At 43.6% G+C, this 24,795-nt stretch overlaps 1 protein-coding gene across 1 annotated transcript in view; it reads right to left on the bottom strand.

Annotated features, from left to right (window-relative positions):
• The window catches only part of PPP1R3A (protein phosphatase 1 regulatory subunit 3A), an 82,055-nt gene that overhangs the window by 6,655 nt on the left and 50,605 nt on the right, over positions 1-24,795 (bottom strand). Inside the window, exons 2-3 of the mRNA XM_030216543.1 lie at positions 7,582-7,646; positions 7,370-7,488 (exon numbers count right to left, since the gene is read on the bottom strand). Of these exons, the coding sequence (XP_030072403.1) occupies positions 7,370-7,488; positions 7,582-7,646 (184 nt within the window). The remainder of the gene's footprint in view (positions 1-7,369; positions 7,489-7,581; positions 7,647-24,795) is intronic.

Here is a 24,795-nt window from a genome sequence, read left to right as displayed (position 1 = left end):
CAAAGCATTTCATTGATATTCTCTCACCTACCCACACCCATCCTGTTAGAATATCAATGAAATGCTTTGATGTCCCCATGTATACCTCCTGCCCACATTTGCTTATTTCCGATCTGACGAAGAAGGGCAACCTTCGAAAGCTAATCAAGAAATGTATTGTTATGTCCAATAAAAAAGGTATCATCTTATTTTCTTTTCCATGTTTTATTTTGTTTGATTTCTATTGATTTTTATGCGGAAATCTCGGCGTAATATATAGAATCCCAGAGTTACCCCTCCATTACCCCAGGTACAAAATAAGTACCTGTATTTAATATGTAAATTGCAATCCCATCCGCTTTCCCTAAAGCATGCTTTATATGTGGAAAAGGCTCCTATATAATTGAGGAGCAACATATGCGTATATAAGTATTAGCAATGTGCATAGTCTTACCTGGGGCAGAGCTGCAATGTTCACATGCATTTTATAAAATATGCATATCCATGCATAGAATGCATGGTCACATTTACACCTTCAGGGCAGGCACCTATTAAATAAAGACTTACAGATGATTCCTGTGTTGCCTTTATCGAATTCCTGCAAGGGAATTACTTCAATGATTCCTGTAAAATCTATAATTCCACTTGGAAGGAGGAAAAAACCTCAGATACTCAACTTTATAACTTTTCGGGTTTGCAGTGAATTATTACTGCTTATCTTAATTGAACCCATTCATCATGGGTCTTAAAAAAACCTCCACCAATCCTTTTTTATTTAATATTTTTCTAAATACATTTTTACTTGATACTTCTGTATCTCATTTTATCTTATCATATATTCTTGCTAAATTAGGCTGAATATCTAATACTTAACTGGCAACTGCAATCGTTGATCCTGTTGGATCCGATCTCCTTGCTCAACAAAGCGCCGCTGACAGATACAAGCAGTGGTGGGAGCAGCTCAGATTGGCGAAAAAAAGAGCCTCGACAAAGCAAAGGCAAAACAGCAGCACTCTGTTGAGCAAGGAGATCGGATCTAACCTCTGATTTATGTTAGTTTTACTTAAAACATTTGTAACCCGCATGATCTACAATTCTTGGCCGGGTACAAATTAACGATTATAATAAAATCAAAGCCTACAAACAAGTATTCCACACCCCATATGCCTTCTTTTCTAGGCCTCTTCTGTGTGCGACCTTTTATCACTCAATACTGTATAAGTAACATATTAAACATAATTTAAAAAAACACATTTGCAATATAGCAAATGGCGTAAGATACTTGTACCTCTCCCAACTTAGGAGCCACATGTGTTACTGGCTTTTTACCACCATGATATTTTTGTACTCTGGTGAAACCTGATTTAGATCTCATGACAAAGGAGAAAATCCAGAAATGAATCATTTCTTTTCTTACTTTCCAAGTTTGATTATGTATTTTACAAATCTTTCCTTGCTGGTATTTCCTCTCTTCACCTATGCACACTGACAATTTCATACTAATCAATCAACATCTCATCACTCACCTCTTTCCCCTTCTCCATTTATCATTTCTGTAGGTACCCTATTATAGATTCTCTTATTAATATGTTTTCTGCAAACCCTCTGCAAACTATTAATAGCAAAATGTCACTCATCAAGAAGTGAGGGAGTTAATATCTCTACAAATTCTATTTTAATGACCCTCTGCCAACTGAAACTCAAAAGTATGTGAGCTCTTCAGTGGTTCCAGCTGTCAGGATTTAACAGTGAGATGCCTGGGCTTTATCTTTTCATAAATGACATATGCATGATATCAGTAATTATATGCAAATCTTACCATTTTTTTCTTCTCCACACATGAGGTTTGTGCAGTAACTCAATGTTTGAGAGTTTAAAGAATCTGTGTGGTTCTATTTCACTCTGTTAAAGAACTTGACTGCATTTTTAAGTTTTTATTTATGCTTTCTGATTTAGCATTCAAGAAAACACAGAAAACACAAATTACAGCAAATTCAAGCAAACAACTACAATTTGATTTATATACTAAAAAAGGAAAAAGAGAAGAAAAATTAAACCTGTAATGAACCCCTAAATGCCACTAAAGTTGAGGCCAGAGTAAGAATAAAGCTCATCCTCTCATTGTTTCCCACCTTTCACCTTCTGCCCCAGATAATTATTCTTCCTCTCCCCTTGCCTCTACATCACCCACCAAACTGAAGGGCCCTTTTATTAAGCCAAGTAAGCGTCTATGCGCGCCCAATGCGCTCCAAAATGGAGTTACCACCTGGCTACCGCATGGCTCTTGCGGTAATTTCATTTTTGGTGCACGTCCAATACGCGCGTCCGAAAAATAATTTTTATTTTCAAATGCGTGTATCAGACCTGCGCCAAGTGGCATTTGACGCACGTACGTCATTACCGCCCGGTTACCACATGAGACTATACGGCTAGGTCAATGTCTGGCAGTAAGGTCTCAAACCCAAAATGGACATGCGCCAGTTTTGATTTTGCTGCACGTCCATTTTCGGCAAAAATTTTAAAAAAGCATTTTTTGCATATGCGCTGAAAAATGGATCTGCGCACACCCAAAACATGTGCCTACACTACTACTACTACTACTACTACTTAACATTTCTAGAGCGCTACTAGGGTTACGCAGCGCTAGTCACAAAAGAGAGGGTAATACAGCATACAAGCATACAACAAGAACAAAAAAGCAACATTGGGCCTTCAAGAAAGAGATAAGTACCGTCCTTTATTGTTAGAAAGACTTGACACGGGTCGTGTTTCGGCGCACAAACGCCTGCCTCAGAGGTCAGAGTGTATCTTCACAATTTGTATGAATAGTACTATTCAAACAGTCTAGATAAATAGTCAGCAACCGTTAAACGTATGTAGTGTCAAGCCAGACGCTGTCTGTTTGAAAGCAATCAAAAAAAAAAAAGGACCCCTCAATCACTTATACCTTCCTCCCACTTCTAAGACTGACACCCTCTTCCCCTTCAGGCTCAATCCCTCCATCTCTTCCCCTTTTCAGGATATTAATGAGATCTAGAATGCAAAGAAATAGAATAAAGGTGCCTTATTGGAGAAGAGGGGGCAGAAAAGAGGAGGGAGAGAAAGCCCAGGCAGACAGTGACAATCAGCTGCAAGAAAGGTCCAGGACAGTGGTGGCTATTGGCTGCAGAAGAAGCTGGGACAGCAGCAGTAACTGGCTGCTGGGGAAGCCAGGAATAACTGCCGCAATTGGCTGCAGGGGAAGTCCAAATAGCAGCAGTGATTGGCTGCTGGAGAAGTCCTAAACATCAACAGTGACTGGCTGTAAGGAAACCCCAGTCTGGTGACTGTGTGCACTTCCTGGTCACATGGGTGTCTGATAAAAGCCTACTTCTTTATAGAATACTAGCATAAATGGGTATATATGTGTGTATATACTTAGGTGTGAGCACTTATGCCAGCCATAGAACTGGTGTAAGTGTGCACAACTAACTGCTGGAGATAGATGCTTAATTTACAGTATTCAAAGAACACTATAAGTTACGCATTTATCTCCAGCAGTTAGTTGCGAAAATTTACACCAGTTCTATGACTGGCATAAGTGCTCGCAACTAAGTGCATATGACAGACTCCGCCCGTGTGTACATCTACCTGTTAAATACTCACTGATGTGTTTACAGATGATCATACTGTCCTGCAAGCGCTAGTCTTAGCGATTATAGGTTATTGTAACTCGCTTTATTTGGGGCGAGCGCAATCTGTAATTCATTCCCTGCAGCTGATTCAAAATGCTGCTGCAATACTTTTGAAAGGTCTCTTCAGGTCTGATCATGTGATTCCGGTTTTAAAAGAACTTCATCTCTTGCATTAGCATTTTCACTATGAATTTATCGACCTTCACATAATATGCGTACTGCTGAAAAGATGATTTTGGATGTGTTGTAATTCCAGCAGATAAACTTGGACACTTAGGGGCCCTTTTACTAAGATGTGTAGTTGCCTACATGCATACAATGCGCATCGAATTAGAACTACTGCCCAGATACTGAGTGCCCCTGGCAGTAATTCTCATTTTGATGCATATCCAAAATGTGCGGCAGAAAATAATTTCTATTTTCTACTGCGTGGCACTAACCAGTGTACGCGTGCTGACAATTACTGCCAAGTTAACGTGTGAGACCTTACCGCTTAGTCAATGGGTGGCGGTAAGGTCTCAGGCCCAAAATGGATGTGCGCTGACTTTTATTTTGCCGCATGGTCATTTTCACCAAGAAAAGGTCTTTTTTGCATGCGCACTGAAAAATGGACCTGCGCGCATCCAATATACATGCCTACACCAGTACAGGCCATTTTTCAGTACGCCTTACTAACCTGCACTGTAGAGACCCCTTTTACCAAGCTGTGGCAAAAGGGGGCCTGCACTGACATTGGAGTGTGTTTTTCACATACGCCAAGGCCCCCTTTTACCACAGTGGATAAAAGGGAAGTCTCTCTTTCCTGCAGGAAATGGCCGTGCGGCAAGTAAAGCACTTGCCATGCGGCCATTTCATGGGGCAGTCCTTACCGCCACCCATTGAGTTAGCGGTAAGGGCTCTTATGCTAACCCGGTGGTAACCAGGCAGTGCACGGAACTACCCAATTTCCGCCGGGTACACTCCGGTGCTACAAAAATAAATATGTGTCTATGGTAAATATATTTTTGTAGCGCCAGATATGACTGCGTACTAGGGGTGCAGTAGCCCAGTGGTACTTCCTGGTTAGCAACCTGTAAGTCCATATTGGGCTTACTGCCACTGAGCAGGGACTGTCCTTCTATGTTAAATTGTACAGCGCTGCGTAACCCTAGTAGCGCTTTAGAAATGTTAATAGTAGTACTAGTTAGTAAAATGAGCCCTAGGCACGCTAACCTTTTAGTGCTCGCTAAAAATTAGCACGCGCTAACAATAGAAACACCCATTATATTCCTATGGGTGTCTCTAGCATTAGCGCGTGCTAATTTTTAGCGTGCGCTAAAAAGTTTGTATGCCAACAGAGCGGTTTACTACACAGGGCCCTCTGTGCTTTTGTGTTTCAGGTAGAACATTCTGAAGCCGAGAAACCTCGTGTGGTTGGTCACTTCTGCTTGTGACGAACCTGGAAGTACGTGATGTCAATTCAGGAGATGGATACAGAGAGCAGGAATGCCTCAGCCATGCAGTCAGCTTCAGAATGTTGGAGGTGTGTTTTATTATATAGGATGTTTTTTTCTATAACCTGTCTAGAATTGCAAGATAAAGCGGGCTATAAATAAATAAATGCTGGTATTCTAAACATTTATGTGTATAATCAGCACATAAATTTAGGAAGCAATTCTATAACAAGCTGCCAAAATGAAGACACCAAATTTCCATGGGCTCCAAGCCTATTCTATAAGAACACTTACACATAAAAGTGTTCTTATAGAATATTAGCATAAACCAGCATTTGCACACCTAAATGCAGCATCTACACACATAACCATAGGCGTCGCTACAGGGTGGCATGGAATGGCAAATATTTCTGTCTAGAGATGCTATTATCTTTTGCGTCATAGACCCTAGCTAGTCCGATGACATTTGCAGCTCAGTCTTTTGTGTACCATTGAGGATTCAATGACTTGTATGTTGACAATACTCTTTGTTAGATGTTTTGCCATAATATTAGAAATTTACCAAACCCCTGAGGCAGGCCTTTTGTTCCAAAATACAGCCCTGTCGAGTCGTTTTTCAACTTGTTTACAATAAAGACTCTTTGATATCCTCTTTGCATCCACCTCTCTTTTGTGTTTATTATTATTATTATTTATTATTATTAGAGATGCCATTACACATAACTTCTAGTATTCTGAGAGCTGCCCACATAAATATTGGCCATGCCTATGAATGGCTATGCCCCATCCTTGTGAATATCCCTTGCAATCATGCGCTAAGCCATTTTAGCACATAATTGCAGAATAGTGTTTAAGCGTTCTACTGCCATTTACGCGTCTAAAGTTAAATGACAGTTATTACCCACGCCGACTACTGCAACAGTGTCTTTTTAGGATGCAAAACCCAAATACTGAAAAGACTCCAAACTGCCCAAAACACGGCTGCCAGACTTATTTTTGGCAAATCGAAATTCGAAAGTGCATCACCTCTTCGAGCAATGCTTCACTGGCTCCCCATCAAAGAAAGAATAAATTTTAAGAACAACACAATGACCCACAAGATCATCCATGGCGAATCCCCTGGCTACATGAATGAATTGATCAACCTCCCTGCTAGAAACAGATCTAATTCTTCACGAACTTATCTTAACCTACACCTTCCCAATTGTAGAGGAATTAAGTACAAGACCTACTATGCATCCAGTTTCTCCTTTTTGGGCAGCCAGCTTTGGAACACTATACCCAGACCAATCCGATTAATAAATGACTTCTTGCCCTTTAGAAAAATGCTGAAAGCTCATCTCTTTAAGCAAGCCTACCCCAATGCCCCAACCTAATCTCGCCAACTTCCACCCCCAATTCTGTTCTGACTTAAATACCAGCCTCCCATCCTTCTCTTTCCATCTCTCCTTAATTTTATCCCTCCTTACCCTTTCTCCCAAATTGCACTATCCTATCCTGTCTACCCTCTTTTATCTTAGTCATATATTATCTAGCTCAACTTATCATACACTACTAAGCCCAACTTTATGTTGTTTTACTACTGTTTTATTAAAATTCTATTAACTTTGTATTTCAAATTACTATGTAAGCCGCATTGAGCCTGCATTATGTGGGAAAGCGCGGGGTACAAATGTAATAATAATAATAATATTCTATAAATCTAAGTGCAGAATAATACAACCTGTTATAGAATGAGGGGGTTATTGTCTACTTTAAAGAGTTAACCTATGGTGCTGACTCCACAAGATACTTTTTTCATAGTAGATATGCCCGTAAATCCAAATAAGAATTTTGCAACCTCATTTGAGGTCACAGGCCACAGTTTAAGAACCACTGCTCTATGGCTTTGAATGTTCATACATTACACATGTTTTCTGATGATGCTTTAAAACAGCACAATCTGCAACGACTCCAATGTTCCTGGTATCAAACTAAAATTAATCAATATGAAGAATATGAATGTGTAATAGATTTCTTCCTGATAAAAATTAATGCTTCTGATTGGTAATTTGACATTAAGTTGGCTCATGTCTCTTTCTGTCTGCAATAATATTAAAACGCTTCAATGGCAAAAATAAATAAATAATCGTAGTTACTGGGTTAAATTGTTTGAAACTAAAATAGTTTGTATGTTTTATGCCTGCTGGATATGAAGAATTTGGAATGTTTTATACTGAATCCTTCAAACTGGTTTGTATGAATGCATTTCTACCGTTAGCGGACTATTCAACAAACACTTACCAAAAGCTTTATATCCTTTTCATTTTCTTCACTAAATTCTATGTTCATATCTTCAGTATTATCTTTGCTTTCTTCCGAATCAGCATCATGGTGATAAACTATGTCTGGGACAGATGTAACTGAAAATGAAAAGTAAAATATATTAACTGATATTTTCATCCACCTTTCAGCACTGATGCAAAGCTCTAAGACATTAAATTGAAACGTTGTACCTGAGGTCTGTGCATTATTCTGTACATCTGCTTCACTGCTTGTTATTTTCTCTTCTTCTTCTTTGCTGTTAAGTGAAACAAGAATGGAACATGTTATTCTGCATTAATATCTAACACTTGGGATAAATAATTGAACTGCCTGCCTTGTGGGTAGTTTGAACCAGCAGGTTTGTTTCAATCATTACAGCAAAACTGACCTGAAAAATTACCCAGGGAGATTATTCCTGCTTTCTCGATGGGCAGTTTTTCTATTTGAAACAATGCAAGTAGCAGTGATATAAAACTATGAACCTCCTTTGCTAACATGGGTTAATCAGCTAACTTGATTAACCTATGTTAGCAATGCAAATTAATGTGCTCTAATTTAGGAGCATAGAGGTCCTTTTACTAAACTGGATTAGGCGCTAACATGCCCCTCACGCAGCTTAAAATGGCATACCGCAGGATGCACTTATGTGTCTATGGTAACTGCCAAATTAGCACACTCTAATCCAGGCACTAAAAATGTTTTGTCATTTTTTTGTGAGGGGGCGTGACAGGGGGCAGAGATTGAGCACTTCTGCACTAATCACTTCTCCCTAGTTTCTATATATGGTATAATCCTGAGACGCATGCACAACTTAATTGGCTTATGAGTCATTAAGGAGTAATAATTGGCCACTAATTATTGATGTTAACTGGCACCAATTAGGATTTGCACATGCATCTGGCTGCATGCTATTCTATAATGCTTGGCGCTCAAATTCCATAGCATGCAACTCAAAAGGGGGTGTGGCCATGAGAGGAGCATGGACATGTCTAGGGGGTGTTCTGAAAAGTTGCACGCTTTGTTACAGAATAATGGGTCAGCACACCCAATATGGGTTCCAGTATGTACACCAGGCTTCAGCAGCTGTTAGTTTAGTTTAGATTAATGAGATTTGATATATCGCCCTTGCAAACACATCATAGTGGTGAACAATTACAAAATTTAAGGAAATGAGAAAGGAACTACAAATCATAAAGTACAGGAAAGAAAAAAGAAAAAATCAGGCTATATTAGAAATTAGGCTACATTAAAAATTGAAGGCTGCAGTTCCTACACTAATTACCATCAGTGCTGATGAAGAGAAAAGCCATCTGAAATAAATGGGCCTTTAATAAAGCCTTAAAGTGGGAGGGAGACAGCTCAGAACAAACAGGGAAATAGAGGGCATTCAGAGGGAAGGGACCAGGCAGAAAAAGCAGAGTGACCGGTAGATTCCAAGCATGAGAGGTGAACGGTGGGAACAAAGAGTCAAGATGCAGAGGAAGAATGCAAAAACAGGAAGAACATATGGAGAAATCAAAGAATTAAGGTAAAATGGAGTTCCAGATTAAGAGCCTTGAAAGCCAATAGCAGTACCTTGAATTTATTTATTTATTTATTTGCTGCATTTGCATCCCACATTTTCTCACCTATTTGCAGGCTCAATGTGGCTTACATTATGTTGCAAAGGTGAACACCATTAACAAAATACAGAATTGGACTCTAAAGAAAATAAAAAGCTAGTGATGATTGTCAGCTATCGTGTGCAAGAAGAGAAGCGACACGAGCAAAGCGATGTACACAACTAAGAAGATGAATTGCAATGTTTTGGGTTGGGTCCCAGCATTTACACTTGGTTTTACCAGGCATAAATCCTGCACCTTAAAGTTTGATGCAGAATCAGCAGTAAGCACAATTCTATAAAGTGGACGCACCCTTTATAGAATCATGCATTGCATCAGTGTTTTTTGAGAGCTGAATTTTGAGCACCATTTACTGAATCTAGTCCTTGATGTATGGAATTTGTCTATTTAGTGGGAAAAAAACATTTCTTATGTTGACTAGAATGCTTGAAAATAAAAACATTCATTTACCCAAAAAACAACTTTTCACACTTAGGTTTTGGAACTAAGACCTTCAATTGCAGACCTGCCAAGTCTTCCGCACTCCCACCGAGAAGCTGGGATGTCCCACTGAGCAGCCTCCCCTTCCAGTGGCAACAGGAGATGATATTTTAGGAAGGCCTCTCCTGCTGCCGCTGGAAGGGGAGGCTACCACTGGTGCCGCTGTGGGTGGGGCTAGGTGGATTTATGGGCAGGGTTGGGTGGAGATATGGGTGGGCATTATTAGGAGTGGGCAGGGCAATTCCTAAATCTCCCGTATAGGAGGTCAGCCTCCATGGAAGCTCTGCAATTGCAAGCCTACTGCATGTGTCCTGCAAGCTTAGGGACAAGTAGGAAACTCACATACATTTATAAGCCCATGTAATTTTCAGAAATCTCTGTGAATCCTTTAATTTCTTCTGCTTGGGTCCAGACCTCATTTAGGGCCTTATTCTACATACTTTATGCTCCTAAATTTACACTCCTAAAATTTACACTCCTAAATTTTCAAGCATAATTTATGATCCTAAATTTAGGTGTGTAATTTATGCTTCTAGATGCATGTAGGAACATAGATTATGCTTGTAATTTAGGAACATAAATTTAGGATAATAAACTTTGTAGAATAAGGCCCTTATGTTTACTAAGGTGCGCTAGCATTTTTAGAACATGCTAATGCTAGAGACACCCACAGGAATATATGGGTGTCTCTAGCGTTAGTGCACGCTAATTTTTAGTGTGCATTAAAAACGCTAGCGATCTACAGCGTGACTTAGTAAACAAGGCCCTTAGTGTGACTAAATGTATATATAGTAACATATCAAATACAAATCCATTTATGCATCCAGTTTTTCATACTTAAGTGCACAACTGTGGAACGCACTGCCAAAAGCAGTAAAAACTACATTCGACCACCTAAATTTCTGGAAAGCACTAAAGACAGAACTGTTCAAAAGAGCATACCCCACCGACCCAACATAAAATACCTGGATACCTGCGACACAATGTAACCAAAGACCATAATGGACATTACCTGATTCTTCCTCCTCTCTCCCTAAGTTCCCCCCAACTGTTCCTACCATATATGTACCTCATTCTACCACAGTATCGCTTTGAATTAATCCAAACCATGTATTTGCTCAGACCGGAATCGGCTAACGCTGTTAACGGTAATATGTAAGCCACATTGAGCCTGCAAGTGGGAAAATGTGGGATACAAATGCAACAAATAAATAAATAAATATTTGTAGCAGCACAAATAAGAGATATTTTACTATTAATAAAAGAGAAATGTCTGTATTCTATCACGCCTAATAACTTTTTGTATTTGTCAGTTTTCTTTCTTTTTCCCAGCAGTCTCGGCCACTTCCCCTGTCCAGATGGCATGACAGCAGTGGCAGCCTGAGAGCTGAAAGAGAACCTCAATATGGCACATTCTCTGTGCTCTTTATTAGCTGGCAGGGATCATCAAGTAGAAGTGGCCTTTTTCCCTCCACGCCTAGGCCTGAGCACAGAAACCTTGTAGTGTTTCCAGGACTGACAAGGCTGATTTGGGCCTAGTTGTTATTAACCTCAGTGACCACGCTACAGCCTGAGCAACTATCTTAGTATATACTTTACCCGTTTTCAAATAACAGAATCAAACATTAGTTTCGAAATTTATTCTAGTCTTGATATATTGCCCATTTAGAATTCTTTCAGAGTGGGTTACAGTTCAAATAATATTAGAAGGAAGAAAAGCTGAATATGGAAAAAGAACTACATCACTACATAGGCAAGAGAAAAGAAGAGAAGTCCTGTGAGGCAGAGCCAGGAACAGCACCCTCCGCACATCCACTGGCAAGACCAGTGGACCAGGGGAGAGTTAACTGCCAAAAGTATCAGTAAAAAGGAATAAGTTACCATGGTAGAAGAATACAGGTGGACTAGATGTAACACATTAAGGTGGTAATTTTATAATGTAGGTATAAATAGGAATGATATGCACAAGACAAAATTTGCAGTTTGCTTTTGGAGGGTTGGTGTTTGTTTCCCAATTATTGAACTTTATTCAGTTCATTCCACATATTCATTTTTTTTTTACTTTTTAGAAGTAAATTGATTTAGTGTACACTATACATTTTAAGAGACAATAACAAACTGAGGAGTCCTTTTACTAAGCTGCGGTAGCGTCAGCATGTGTTTTTGACATGTGCTGAGGCCCTCTTTTACCTCAGCGGGTAAAAGGCTGTCTCTTTTTTTATTTTTTTTAAGAAATGGACATGTCATGAAGCACTTGCTGCATAGCCATTTCAGGGGGGAACACTTATTTGAGATGGCAGTAAGGGCTCCTGTTCTAACGTGGCAGTAACCAGGCAGCACATGGCACTGCCCAATTACCACCGTGTAAACACCAGTGCTACAAACATAGAAAATATTTTGTAGCACCGGAAATGGCATGTGCTGGGGGTGGGAACTACTGCTGGGCTGCTGCGTAGCCCGGCGGTAGTTTCTGTTTGGCATACGGTAAGCTTGCGGTGGGCTTACCGCAGCTTAGTAAAAAGGCCTCTGAATGTGCATGAAGACATGCACATCACATCTAAATAGTACACATATATGTTTACTTGTTCAGATACCAGCAAATTTTCAAAGCTTCACTTTGAAAATTACACCAGGGAATTGATGTGCCTGCAATTACCCTCATTCTCGAGAACACACAACATTTTCTGGTTTAATTCATGCACATACAAGTATGGTTTCAAAATCATGCATATAATTGCCAACCCATCCCCCAACCCTGCTCCCTGGAATACCTTTGCTCAGATAAAGGTATACTTGCACAGACTGTATATGCATAATTTTACACACGTATCAGAAAGACAATTTTAAAGATACCTATTTCTGTGCATGGAGGTTTTATGCTGAGAAATGAGGCTACCCAAAAGCCCAATGATATTATACAAATTGTGTGGCAGTAGTCAAACAGTTTATAAAATAAGTGTATCTCCGCTTCCCATATAGTTGTCAAAAACACACATGTTGAAATGCACATGCCCACATTTCAATAATGATTATATGGAAACAGTGTAGCACAAACTAGAGCCACAGGGTTCTACCATTTCAGTGATCTCTGACTATGGAATAGTAGCCAGTCATTTCAAAGATCATAGAAACATCCTAAAGACAACAGAAGTAGGCCTAATTGAATACAAGTACTGCACAAGAATGAACAGAACAGCCAGGACTCAGCCTTACTTTTGTCTCTACATAAATATCACTCAGATGCTGTGAAGAAAGCCCAGCCTTTGCCTGAGGACTTGATGCCATTGTGAAAACACTGCCCAAGATTTGTCTGTTCACTTGATAGGCCATGTATCAGAATTGCTACTCTGGCCTATGTATGGCCTTCGCCTAGTAAGGCGATGGCAAAGAACAGTCTGAACTACTGGTATCTGAAAGAATGATGGCTGTAGATCAAACATTCATGAGGCCAGATGCAAGTCAGCTGTCTGTGGCACTAGACAGCAGCATACAAGACACATGTGTAAGTCAAGGCCCCTCTTGTACACATAAGTACATAAGTGTTGCCATATTGAGACAGACCAAAGGTCCATCAAGCCCAGTATCCTGTTTCCAACAATGGCCAATGCAGGTCACAAGTTCCTGGCAAGGTCCCAGAAATAAGCAGAGGATTTTCCCAAGTCCATTTTAATAATGGCTTATGGACGTTTCTTTTAAGAAGCTATCCAAACCTTTTTTAAACCCCAAAAAGCTAACTGCTTTTACCACATTCTCTGGCAACGAATTCCAGAGTTTAATTACAGTGGGGGAAATAAGTATTTGATCCCTTGCTGATTTTGTAAGTTTGCCCACTGACAAAGACATGAGCAGCCCATAATTGAAGGGTAGGTTATTGGTAACAGTGAGAGATAGCACATCACAAATTAAATCCGGAAAATCACATTGTGGAAAGTATATGAATTTATTTGCATTCTGCAGAGGGAAATAAGTATTTAATCCCTCTGGCAAACAAGACCTAATACTTGGTGGCAAAACCCTTGTTGGCAAGCACAGCGGTCAGACGTCTTCTGTAGTTGATGATGAGGTTTGCACACATGTCAGGAGGAATTTTGGTCCACTCCTCTTTGCAGATCATCTCTAAATCATTAAGAGTTCTGGGCTGTCGCTTGGCAACTCGCAGCTTCAGCTCCCTCCATAAGTTTTCAATGGGATTAAGGTCTGGTGACTGGCTAGGCCACTCCATGACCCTAATGTGCTTCTTCCTGAGCCACTCCTTTGTTGCCTTGGCTGTATGTTTTGGGTCATTGTCGTGCTGGAAGACCCAGCCACGACCCATTTTTAAGGCCCTGGTGGAGGGAAGGAGGTTGTCACTCAGAATTGTACGGTACATGGCCCCATCCATTCTTCCATTCATGCGGTGAAGTAGTCCTGTGCCCTTAGCAGAGAAACACCCCCAAAACATAACATTTCCACCTCCATGCTTGACAGTGGGGACGGTGTTCTTTGGGTCATAGGCAGCATTTCTCTTCCTCCAAACACGGCGAGTTGAGTTCATGCCAAAGAGCTCAATTTTTGTCTCATCTGACCACAGCACCTTCTCCCAATCACTCTCGGCATCATCCAGGTGTTCACTGGCAAACTTCAGACGGGCCGTCACATGTGCCTTCCGGAGCAGGGGGACCTTGCGGGCACTGCAGGATTGCAATCCGTTATGTCGTAATGTGTTACCAATGGTTTTCGTGGTGACAGTGGTCCCAGCTGCCTTGAGATCATTGACAAGTTCCCCCCTTGTAGTTGTAGGCTGATTTCTAACCTTCCTCATGATCAAGGATACCCCACAAGGTGAGATTTTGCGTGGAGCCCCAGATCTTTGTCGATTGACAGTCATTTTGTACTTCTTCCATTTTCTTACTATGGCACCAACAGTTGTCTCCTTCTCGCCCAGCGTCTTACTGATGGTTTTGTAGCCCATTCCAGCCTTGTGCAGGTGTATGATCTTGTCCCTGACATCCTTAGACAGCTCCTTGCTCTTGGCCATTTTGTAGAGGTTAGAGTCTGACTGATTCACTGAGTCTGTGGACAGGTGTCTTTCATACAGGTGACCATTGCCGACAGCTGTCTGTCATGCAGGTAACGAGTTGATTTGGAGCATCTACCTGGTCTGTAGGGGCCAGATCTCTTACTGGTTGGTGGGGGATCAAATACTTATTTCCCTCTGCAGAATGCAAATAAATTCATATACTTTCCACAATGTGATTTTCCGGATTTAATTTGTGATGTGCTATCTCTCACTGTTACCAATAACCTACCCTTCAATTATGGGCTGCTCATGTCTTTGTCAGTGGGCAAACTTACAAAATCAGCAAGGGATCAAATACTTATTTCCCCCACTGTACATGTTGAGTGAAGAAAAGTCACACATAGCACCAATTCTATAGGTAAGAAACACATGCTGGCCCCACAATTTTTACATATGTGTATCCTAGCCATTTCAGGGAAAAGCCAAATATGCTACATGTTATGGACCCAGGGTTGGCATGTTTTACAAGATGAACACATTGGTTGACTTGCAGTTCCATCCTGAAGTTTCAACCACCATTACTGTATCTAGGCTCCTACAGCTCAGAAGACATCACTAACAAGGAAAATAGAGCCCAAAACATTCAGCTTGAAGAAGCACCAGCATGTCTTCACTGTTAGTGCATCAGACATTCACATCATTTGCCAACACTTTTTTGCCAGGAGTGCTAGACAATGTTTCATGATACCATTGACAGTACTGAAAATTGCATTAGCCAAGACATTGTGATGCTAATTTGAGGAAAGGAATAACTGCAAAACCAGACCCTCTAAGAATTGCTCTTTCTGAGATTGCTCTATCATCATTGTAGTAAAGTAGCCACGTGGCTCAGGGGCTACAGAAATAAGCTAGTAAGGTGCTACTTCTTGCAGCCCAGAGCTATCTTCTAGATGGACGCGTTTGATTTGTAGCAACCCTGTACTGAGGCCTTGGGTGAACAAGCATAAATTAGGCCACAGGATGTGCTGTGTAGACAGAGCTGCTTTCATTGTAACATAGTAAATGATGGCAGATAAAGACTAGCATGGGTTATGACTGTGGCTCTCTGCAGGTTACCTCCCATACCCATTATGAAATGCATAGAGGGGCATAATTGAACGAAAACGCCTATCTTCATGGGCGTTTATCTCCGAGAACGGGTCCGTGAAGGGGTGGACCGAACCGTATTTTGGGAAAAAATAGACGCCCATGTTTTATTCAACAATGTGTGAGCTGGGCGTTTTTGTTTTTCAGCGATAATGGAAAATGAAAGCGCCCAGCTCAAAAACGAATAAATCCAAGACATTTATTTGTGGGAGGGGCCAGGATTCGTAGTGCACTGGTCCCCCTCACATGCCAGGACATCAACCGGGCACCCTAGGGGGCACTTTTACAAAAACAAAAAAACAGGTAAAAGAGCTCCCAGGTGCATAGCACCCTTCCCTTGTGTGTTGAGCCCCCCAAAACCCCCTCAAAACCCACTGCCCACAAGTCTACACCATTACTATAGCCCTAAGGGGTGAAGGGGGGCACCTACATGTGGGTACAGTGGGTTTGGGGGGGTTGGACGACTAATAAGCATTAAGCAGCACAATTGTAACAGGTAGGGGGGATGGGCCTGGGTCCACCTGCCTGAAGTCCACTGCACCCCCTAACAACTCCTCCAGTGACCTGCATACTGCTGCCAGGGAGCTGGGTATGACATTTGAGGGTGAAAATAAAAAGTTGTGAAACATCATTTTTTTTGTGGTGGGAGGGGGTTAGTGACCACTTGGGGAGTCAGGGGAGGTCATCCCCGATTCCCTCCAGTGGTCATCTGGTCATTTAGGGCACTTTTTGGGGCCTTATTCGTGAAAAAACAGGGTCCAGGAAAAGTGTCCTAAATTCTAGCTAAAAACGCATACTTTTTTCCCATTATCGGTGAAATGCGCCCATCTTTGTTCGGCAGATAGCCACGCCCCAGTTCCACCTTCGCCACACCTCTGACACGCCCCCATCAACTTTGTCCGCATCCGCGACGGAGTGCAGTTGAAAACGTCCAAAAATCGGCTTTCGATTATACCGCTTTATTCATTTTTGTGAGATAAACGTCCATCTCCCGATTTAGGTCGTAACTTGGGCGTTTTTCTCGTTCGATTATAAGCAGGATAGTCATTTAACTTTTGCTTTGAGTAGAAATGTTTTACAAATAGATTCCATCCTCTGTGTTTATCCCATGCGTTTTTGAATTCATCACTTCACTGTTTTTGCCTCCACTACTTCCAATGGGAGGATATTCCAGGCATCCACCAACTTTCTATGAACAATATATTTTCTGATGTTGTTTTTAAATTTGCCTCCTTGCAGCTTCATTAATAGTTTTTAAGTGAATGTCTCTGCCTGGAACAACTCCTTAAAGAAAATAAGTGTAATAATTGATAAGGTTCCTGGTGGTTTTTATAATATAACTAGTAGAAAAGGCCCATTTCAGGCACAAATGAAATGGGCGCTAGCAAGGTTTTCCTCCCCCCCCCCAGTTCCAGACCCCCTCCCTCCATCCGAATTCCAGACGCCCCCTCCGAGTTCCAGACCCCTCCCTCCTTCCCGCTCTCCAAGTTCCAGACCCCACCTCCCTGCCTCCCTCCCTCTCTCCGATTTGCAGAGCCCACCTCCCTGCCTTCCGATTTGTAGACCCCCCTCCCTCCGATTTCCAGACCCCCTTCAGAGTTCCTGACCCCTGGACCCCCCTGTCATGACCCTCTCGAGCCCCCCTTCCCTCCTCCAAACCTCCCCCGCCGCCGTCACGTACCTGTGCTGGCGAGGGACCCCAACCCTGAAGTCTCCTCTTCTCGGCCGCGCGCACAGCATGGAGGAATGACGTGATCAAGTTTGAATCAGTTTGTGCTCGTGCGTCTGATGTCTGACACACGCACACAAACAGATTCCAACTTGATCACGTCCCCTGAGTTTTCTGCGTAATGCGTCCAGTGACGTCAGCTGGGGCTTCGGAGCCCAAAGTTACGGACACAGGCAGGCTCAGAACGTTGGAGGTGAGTATTATTATATAGGATGAATTATTTGAATATGGAGTCTATCCACTAAAGCATATTACATCTAATGTTCATGTTCTGAAACATGCATTCACTAATATGGCTCTGTTATAAACAATTCAGTTGCATTATATTTTATTATAACTACTAATTTAAAGATGTAAATACCTTAGTAATGAGCTCATGATCAAGGTACATGAAATTTACCTGGGCCTTGTAGCTAGTATACTAGCTATGTGCTTGAGCAGAGAGACAGTGCCCTGGGTAAGGCCCCCACATCCTCCTCCAAGTCAAGCACCCCCAATTCAAGAACCCCAAGTGTTAGCAAATACTATCCTAAATAAAGCAACCCCAATCTAGAACCCTGCCCACCCACCTACTTTAGTCTCCCAGCCTAATAGTTCAACCAGGGATATGCTGAAGCCTATTCAGGGATACACAAGACCATAGAACCCAAAACATGGGAAGGAATCACCTGCCCCACCATCATTATTCTCCATCAGATTAGAATGGAAGAAGAAAGAGTAAATTAGCTGCCCTAAAATTCTGGAAAGAGGAGGAAGCTGTGGTTAAACAGCTTGCAAAAGCTATAATGGTAAGGCAGCGTTATGAAAATTATGTGAGCCCTGGCTGAATATTTGCCAGGACCCACATAATATTCAAGAGGGTCCTCAGCCTCTCCAATCCCCAGAATACCCACCCTTCCAATCACTCTCCCACCTCTCAGAACAGCCCCCTCTTCAGATCCCCCTCTCCCTAGCAAAGATAGATCACTCCTCCCAACCCTCCTGATCACAATAGCCCCCCGAGCTTACTTTAATATCCCTAGTGGTCCAGAGGAGATAAAATGGGGATGGAGTGAACTCCCCTCGTTCCTGCCCCTAGCAGCTGCCTCAACAAAATAGCTTTCACAACCTCTAGTGGCAGCTTCACAGTACTCATGGATACAGGATTAAACATTAGCAAAGAAGTTGGAAGCTTTAATAAACATGCTTATTATTTTTACAATATAACAAGGTTTCTGAAACAGTGTACAGTGGTGATAAGTATTTAGGTACAGAAATTCCCTGCCCCAAAGAGCTTACATTCTAAATGGGCACCTGAGGCAATAGGAGAGAGTGATTTGCCCAAGGTCATAAGGAGAATCGGCAGCAAAAGCAAGAATTGAGCACTGCCTCTGCTGATTCTCAGCCTATTGCTGTAAGCACTAAGCCACTTCTTCAAGTGCTGCAAGCTGGTTGAGGTTTCTGGATACGTGCAAAGAATATTTATTTCTCCAAAGACAAGCAGGCTGATATTCTCACAAGTGGGTGACGCCACGTCGGCCCCGGAGGATTTTAAAGCAAAATCTCAAAATCTCTTTACGGCGTTCCGTCGCGCGAGCGATCGTACTGCGCATGTGCGCACACCTATTCCCGCTCGCCGAGCGGACACGCCCCTCAGTTTTTCTTTTTCCGCGTCTGAGGAGACACGGAGTTCGTTAGGGCTTCGTGTTTTCTTCAGGTCTTCGGAGTAAATCTCTTTTTTTATTTTTTCATTTGTACTTTTTATGGCAGGCTCATTGTGGCTTATATATACAGGTATTTTTTGTACCTGAGGCAAGAAAAAATTTAAGTAATTGCCAGAGTCACAAGGGGCTGTGCCTCAACGAAGCATATAAGCTTCTCTTTTTCTTTTTTCTTCAAAAGTGCTGGTATATTGTTATCTGTGGGCTAGCCAGCAAATAAAACAAGCCCACATTTTTTGATCCATTTATTAAAACTTAAACAAATTGCTCTCGAGAGCTGTGAGAGCCTGCTTCAGCACTACTGTCTTTGAGCCTCACAAGTGGTGAAGGTGTATGTCACAGGAAAAACCAGGAACCTAAGCAGGTGCATCCCTGGTTAGCCACTGAATGGGCAGCCTGGTGACACAATATCAGTGGTGTAACCTTTGAAGTGAGTCTCCACCCGTCTCGGCGTCTCCTGCTCTGCAGGTCATTCGGACGCATCGGCGGAAGTGTCTTGGGCCGGATCATCTCCCTGTGAAGCACAAGTAGTGTCTCAAAGTACCGAGACGTATTCTACTCTGCCAGGGATGCCCAAAGGACCGGATCATCTCCCTGTGAAGCGCAAGTAGTGTCTCAAAGTACCGAGACGTATTCTACTCTGCCAGGGATGTCCAAAGGACCGGATCATCTCCCTGTGAAGCGCAAGTAGTGTCTCAAAGACGAGACTTATGCTACTTGTCAGGGATGCCCAAAGGAGTTTCTGGAGTCCGACAGAGACCGATGCACGCTGGGTATAGTTATGCATCGAGTAGGTCTCCACCTGCCTCGGCGCCTCCTGCTTGGCAGGTCATTCGGGCGCATCAGCGGGTGTCGGTACCATCGGTGCCCAGAGCTTTGCTCCCTCTGTTATGGAGGTATTCGGGCTTCAGACATCAGTCGGTGCCGAGAGCGTTGCTCCCTCTATTATGGAGGTATCCTGGCATTGGACGTCGATACACCGCACCCATGGCGCCCGGTGCCGATGGTGCTCGGCGCCGGCGGTGCCCATGGCGCCCGGTGCCGATGCTCCTCGGTGCCGGCGCGCCGGTGGCATTCGGCGCCCGTGGTGCCGATGGTGCTCGGTGCCGACAGTGCCGGGTGTCGTCGGTGCCGGGTGTCGTGGGTGCCGTCGGTGCCGGGTGTCGTCGGTGCCGGGTGTCATGGGTACCGTCGGTGCCGAGTATCGTCGGTGCCGTGGGTGCCGTCGGTACCGAGTATCATCGGTACCATGGGTGCCGTCGGTGCCGAATGTCACCGGTGCGTCGGTACCGAGGAGTATCGGTACCGGGAACATTGGTACCATGGTCGGTGCCATGGGTCCCGTCGGTACCGGTACCATCGGTACCATGGATTCCGTCGGCACCGGGTATCATCGGTACCATGGGTACCATCGGTGCCGAGTGTCTTCGGTGCATGGGCACTGTCGGCACCAGGTATCACCATCGGCATCAGATATCATGGGCACCATCGATCACAGGTATCATCGCCCATCGGTACCGAGTATCACGAGTACCATCGGTATCGGGTATCGTCGGTACCATGGATAGTTATCATGGATACCGTCGGTACATGAGTACCGTCGATACAAAATATCATGACCAGGTACCATCGGTACCATGGGTGCCATTGGTACCAGGTGTCTTGAGCACCGTCGATACCATGTGCACCATAGGTACCGTCGGTGCTGTTGGTGCCGAATATCATGGGTCCCATCGGTACCACATGTCAAGGGTCCCTTCGGTACTAGGGTATCATGGGTACCATCGATACCAGATATCATGACTATCATCGGTACCAAGTACCATGGGTTCCATTGGTACCGGGGGTCATCGGTCCATGTGTATCATCGGCACCGTCGGTGCCATGAGTACTATCAGTACCATCGGTCACATCTCTGTTATGGAAGTCATCTGGCAGTCTGGTTTCGATTCCCTTGCATTGCCAGATGTTGTCCTTGGCTTCGAGACCATGGGTACCATTGGATGCCATGGATGCTACCGCCTCCCGCGGCATCTAGCTTTTCAACTGGTCTCCTTCACCGATGCTGCCTCTGGTATGGGTGTTCGCTCGTAGAACTTACCGCGCCTCCATACCTTGGCTTCCAGGCCCAGAAATGCATGTTAAGAACAGCCATTTTGCTACAGGAGAACATATTTTTCCATAGCTGTTCTGTAGAATTGTATGTATGACAGTTGCTCTATACTGGTCAATGTTTGCATCTGAGCTGCTCTGTTTGAGTAGTTGGCTCAGTTCAATGATGGTTCATCTGATGAACATGAAGGTCATGGGGTTTTCTCTGCTGAGAATCCTCTAGATCCTCTATTTGTCTTGACACATTACAATAGAGATTGTCAATCAGCCCAATGCCAGATGCTCGAGGTCCTGGACTACCATCTTCAACTCAGAACTGATAGCAGTTCTAAGAACTTGCTTCGGCGCCCCCGAGGCCAGAGCATACATCCTTAGCCTCCTTTGGAGAATGGCGTACCAGGCTGGCATGATCGCGTCCAAGACCAAGTCCTGCCAGATCTTTATGAACATTCCCACCGGAGTAGGCTACATCTTTTTTTTTTTTTTTTTCCAAGTGTCACAAGTTCCTGTCCAATGACGTTTTCATCACTTGTATTGTAACACCTAGATTTCTGCTCTAGGTATGGTGATGCGCAGACTCTCATGACTGTGTGCCTCTCACCTGGAGGAGAAGACTCAGCAGAAAATTGTTGATATGCTGTGCATACACTTCCTCATCTCGGAACTTCTTTAAAGAGATCAGCACGCTCGTTCTAGTCAGCGGCGTGCACCTAATCAGGCTCCTGCAGCTATTCCGCAGGAACCAGAGAGGGGTTTTGGAGTGGCTCCAATTCAGCATAGCCACTATATAAAAAAAAAAAAAAAAAAAAAACAACAAATGTCCGTACCGGCCAAGCTGCCTGTCGGGGGGAAGTTCAAATATTCTCCACCACAGGTGACTTCTATATCCTCCAACCGGGGGGTTTTTTCAAATAGTCCGGTTAGGATACATTCTCAATCTGGAATCAAACCCTCCACATTGTTCATTGGAAGTTTAATCCTTTAGCTTCCATCAACAGTGAGTACTTGCAGATGAACACTCTGCCTTTCTCAGTACCAATGCAGTCGAGCCTGTTCCACAATGGTAAGAAGGATTGAGTTTCTATCCCAGGTCCTTCCTTGTGGGTTCCGTCCCATCATAGACATAAGGGGCAGGATGATTTCCCTGGGCATCCTTCTTCCCATACTTCAGGAAAACGAATGGTTATGCTCTCTGGGCTTACAAGATACTTCTACTCACTTTGCGTCCAGAGTATGTTTTTCCTAGTGCCTAGCTGTTGTTGCAGCGTATCTTCATGGACTGGGAGTGCAAGTGTTCCCTTAACACGTTGATTGCCCGTCTCAACAGATTACAGCACAGTAATATTGAGACTTCTAGACACATGGCTTCCACAGTTCACGTCACTCCCTTGACACTTTTGCACATCTAGAGGATGTAACCCAACTGTTCGCCAGTCTTCGGAATTCCCCTCAGAGGTGGTTAATTCTCTCCATTTTGATTCTCAGGTGTCCAGTCCACCTTACTCAGTCAAAAGCTGCTGACGAAGGTTGCATCCCTCCTGGCTATCCAACCTAATTATTTTAATCAACCACACAATCGGGTTGTGATGTACTCGATAACAAAGGAGTACTGGATCTTGTCCTCTGCGTCAAGATGCCATGCAGATGTAGCGGTGGGCTCGCCAACGCGGCTTGTTTTCTCCAAGCCATTTATCTAATTGGCGTAAACAGCAGTCTGGCCGACAGGCTGAGCAACTTAGTTCAATCACAAAGTCCATCAGTTCTGTTCCAGGCTGCAGGTTCACGGCAGACTACCATCGGATGCCTTTCTCCTTCTTTGGGGGACAAGTTTTCTGTATGCGTATCCTACCATACATCTGGTGGAAAAGACTTGCTGATTCTCAAGCAAGATTGTGGAGCCATGATTCTCATTGCTCCTTTCTAGCTACGTCAGATATGATTCCCTCTTCTTCTGGAGTTGGAATGTTTTCCAGCTCTCATTACGCAGAACGAGGGGGCACTTCTACATCCCAACCTCCAACCTATGGCTCACACGGTCTGGATGTTGAGAGTGTAGGTTTCGTTGACTTTTCCAGAAGAGTGTCTCCCAACTCTTGCCTGCTTCCAGAAAAAGATTTCACAAAGAGGTGTTATTCTTTTCATGGAAGAGGTTTACCGTCTGGTGTGACAGCGAGGCCCTAGATCCTGCCTCTAGTCTTATACAGACCTTGCTTGAGTTCTTTCTACACCTGTCTGAATCTGGTCTCAAGACCAACTCGGTCAGTATTCATCTTCGTGCAATAAGAGCTTATCATCAACGTGTAAAAGGTCAGCCTTTAGCTGTCCACTTCATGACGTTTACTTCTCCCACAGTATTGAGAGAATTCCTTGTATGTGTCTAAGGGGGATTATTTCTGTTGGGCTTAGCACCCCCAATAATTTTTACAGTTGGCTCTTATGCTTCGGTCAGAGCCCCTATCACTCCTTATTCAGTATCTTGGGGTCTCAATGTCGTTTTCATCCAGCTGCTGCAAGCTCAATTCGGGCCACTGGATTCCTGTCATCTGAAGTATTGGACCTGGAAGGTCATTTTCCTTGGTGGCTGTTCCTTCAACTCGAAAGGTCGGTGAGCTTCAGACTCTAGTAGCTCAAGCTCCTTACCTTACTTCTCATCTTAACAGAGTAGTTCTTCGCATGCAGCCAAGGTTCTTACGGGCGCTGGTATCAGAGTACCATCTGATCCAGTCAATTGTCTTGCCAACATGCTTTCTCCCTCATCTTACAAGCCCTGGCGAAAGCAAGCTGCGCACTTTTTGCGTGGAGCAGACGAGCTCCCTCGCAAGGTCCGCCCAGTTGTTTATTTCTTTTAATGCCAGTTGCTGTCGGAAACCGCATCATTTCTTCTTAACTGGCAGATTGCATCTCCTTCATTTTTGTCCAAGCTGGACTGACTCTAGAGGGCCATGTCACGGCTCACAAAATTAGAGCCATGGCTGAATCGGTGACTAATCTAAAATCAGTCACTATTGAAGGGATCTGCAAAGCTGCGGCGTGGTCATCAGTCCACACATTCACATCTCACTACTGCCTTCAGCAGAATAGCCGACGCGTCAGTCGGTTTTGGGCAGTCGGGGCTGCAGAACTTCTTTGGGGTTTAGAATCCAACTCCAACCCTCCTAAGCCCATGTTTGTTCTGTTCCAGGCTACACTCATTTAGATGTTTCTTCTTTTCAGGTCAATTTTTATTCTGGCCTCGCCGTTGCGAGACTCTATTGACCACTGTTTGTTGTGTAAGCCTGAAAGCTTGGGATACCCCACTTGTGAGAATATCAGCCTGCTTGTCTTTGGAGAAAGAGTAGTTACTTACCTGTAACAGGTGTTCTCCGAAGACAGCAGGCTGCATATTCTCACAAACCCTCCCACCTTCCCCTTTTGGAGTTGTCTCCTCCATCTTTTGGATATAACTGAGGGGCGTGTCCGCTCGGCGAGCGGGAATAGGTGTGCGCACATGCGCAGTACGATCGCTCGCGCGACGGAACGCCGTAAAGAGATTTTGAGATTTTGCTTTAAAATCCTCCGGGGCCGACGTGGCGTCACCCACTTGTGAGAATATGCAGCCTGCTGTCTTCGGAGAACAC

The sequence above is a fragment of the Microcaecilia unicolor genome, chromosome 10 (assembly GCF_901765095.1).
Source record: "Microcaecilia unicolor chromosome 10, aMicUni1.1, whole genome shotgun sequence".
Lineage (NCBI taxonomy): Eukaryota > Metazoa > Chordata > Amphibia > Gymnophiona > Siphonopidae > Microcaecilia > Microcaecilia unicolor.
The sequence above is the reverse complement of the archived record's forward strand: the minus strand, read 5'-3'. Positions and strand labels throughout refer to the sequence as shown.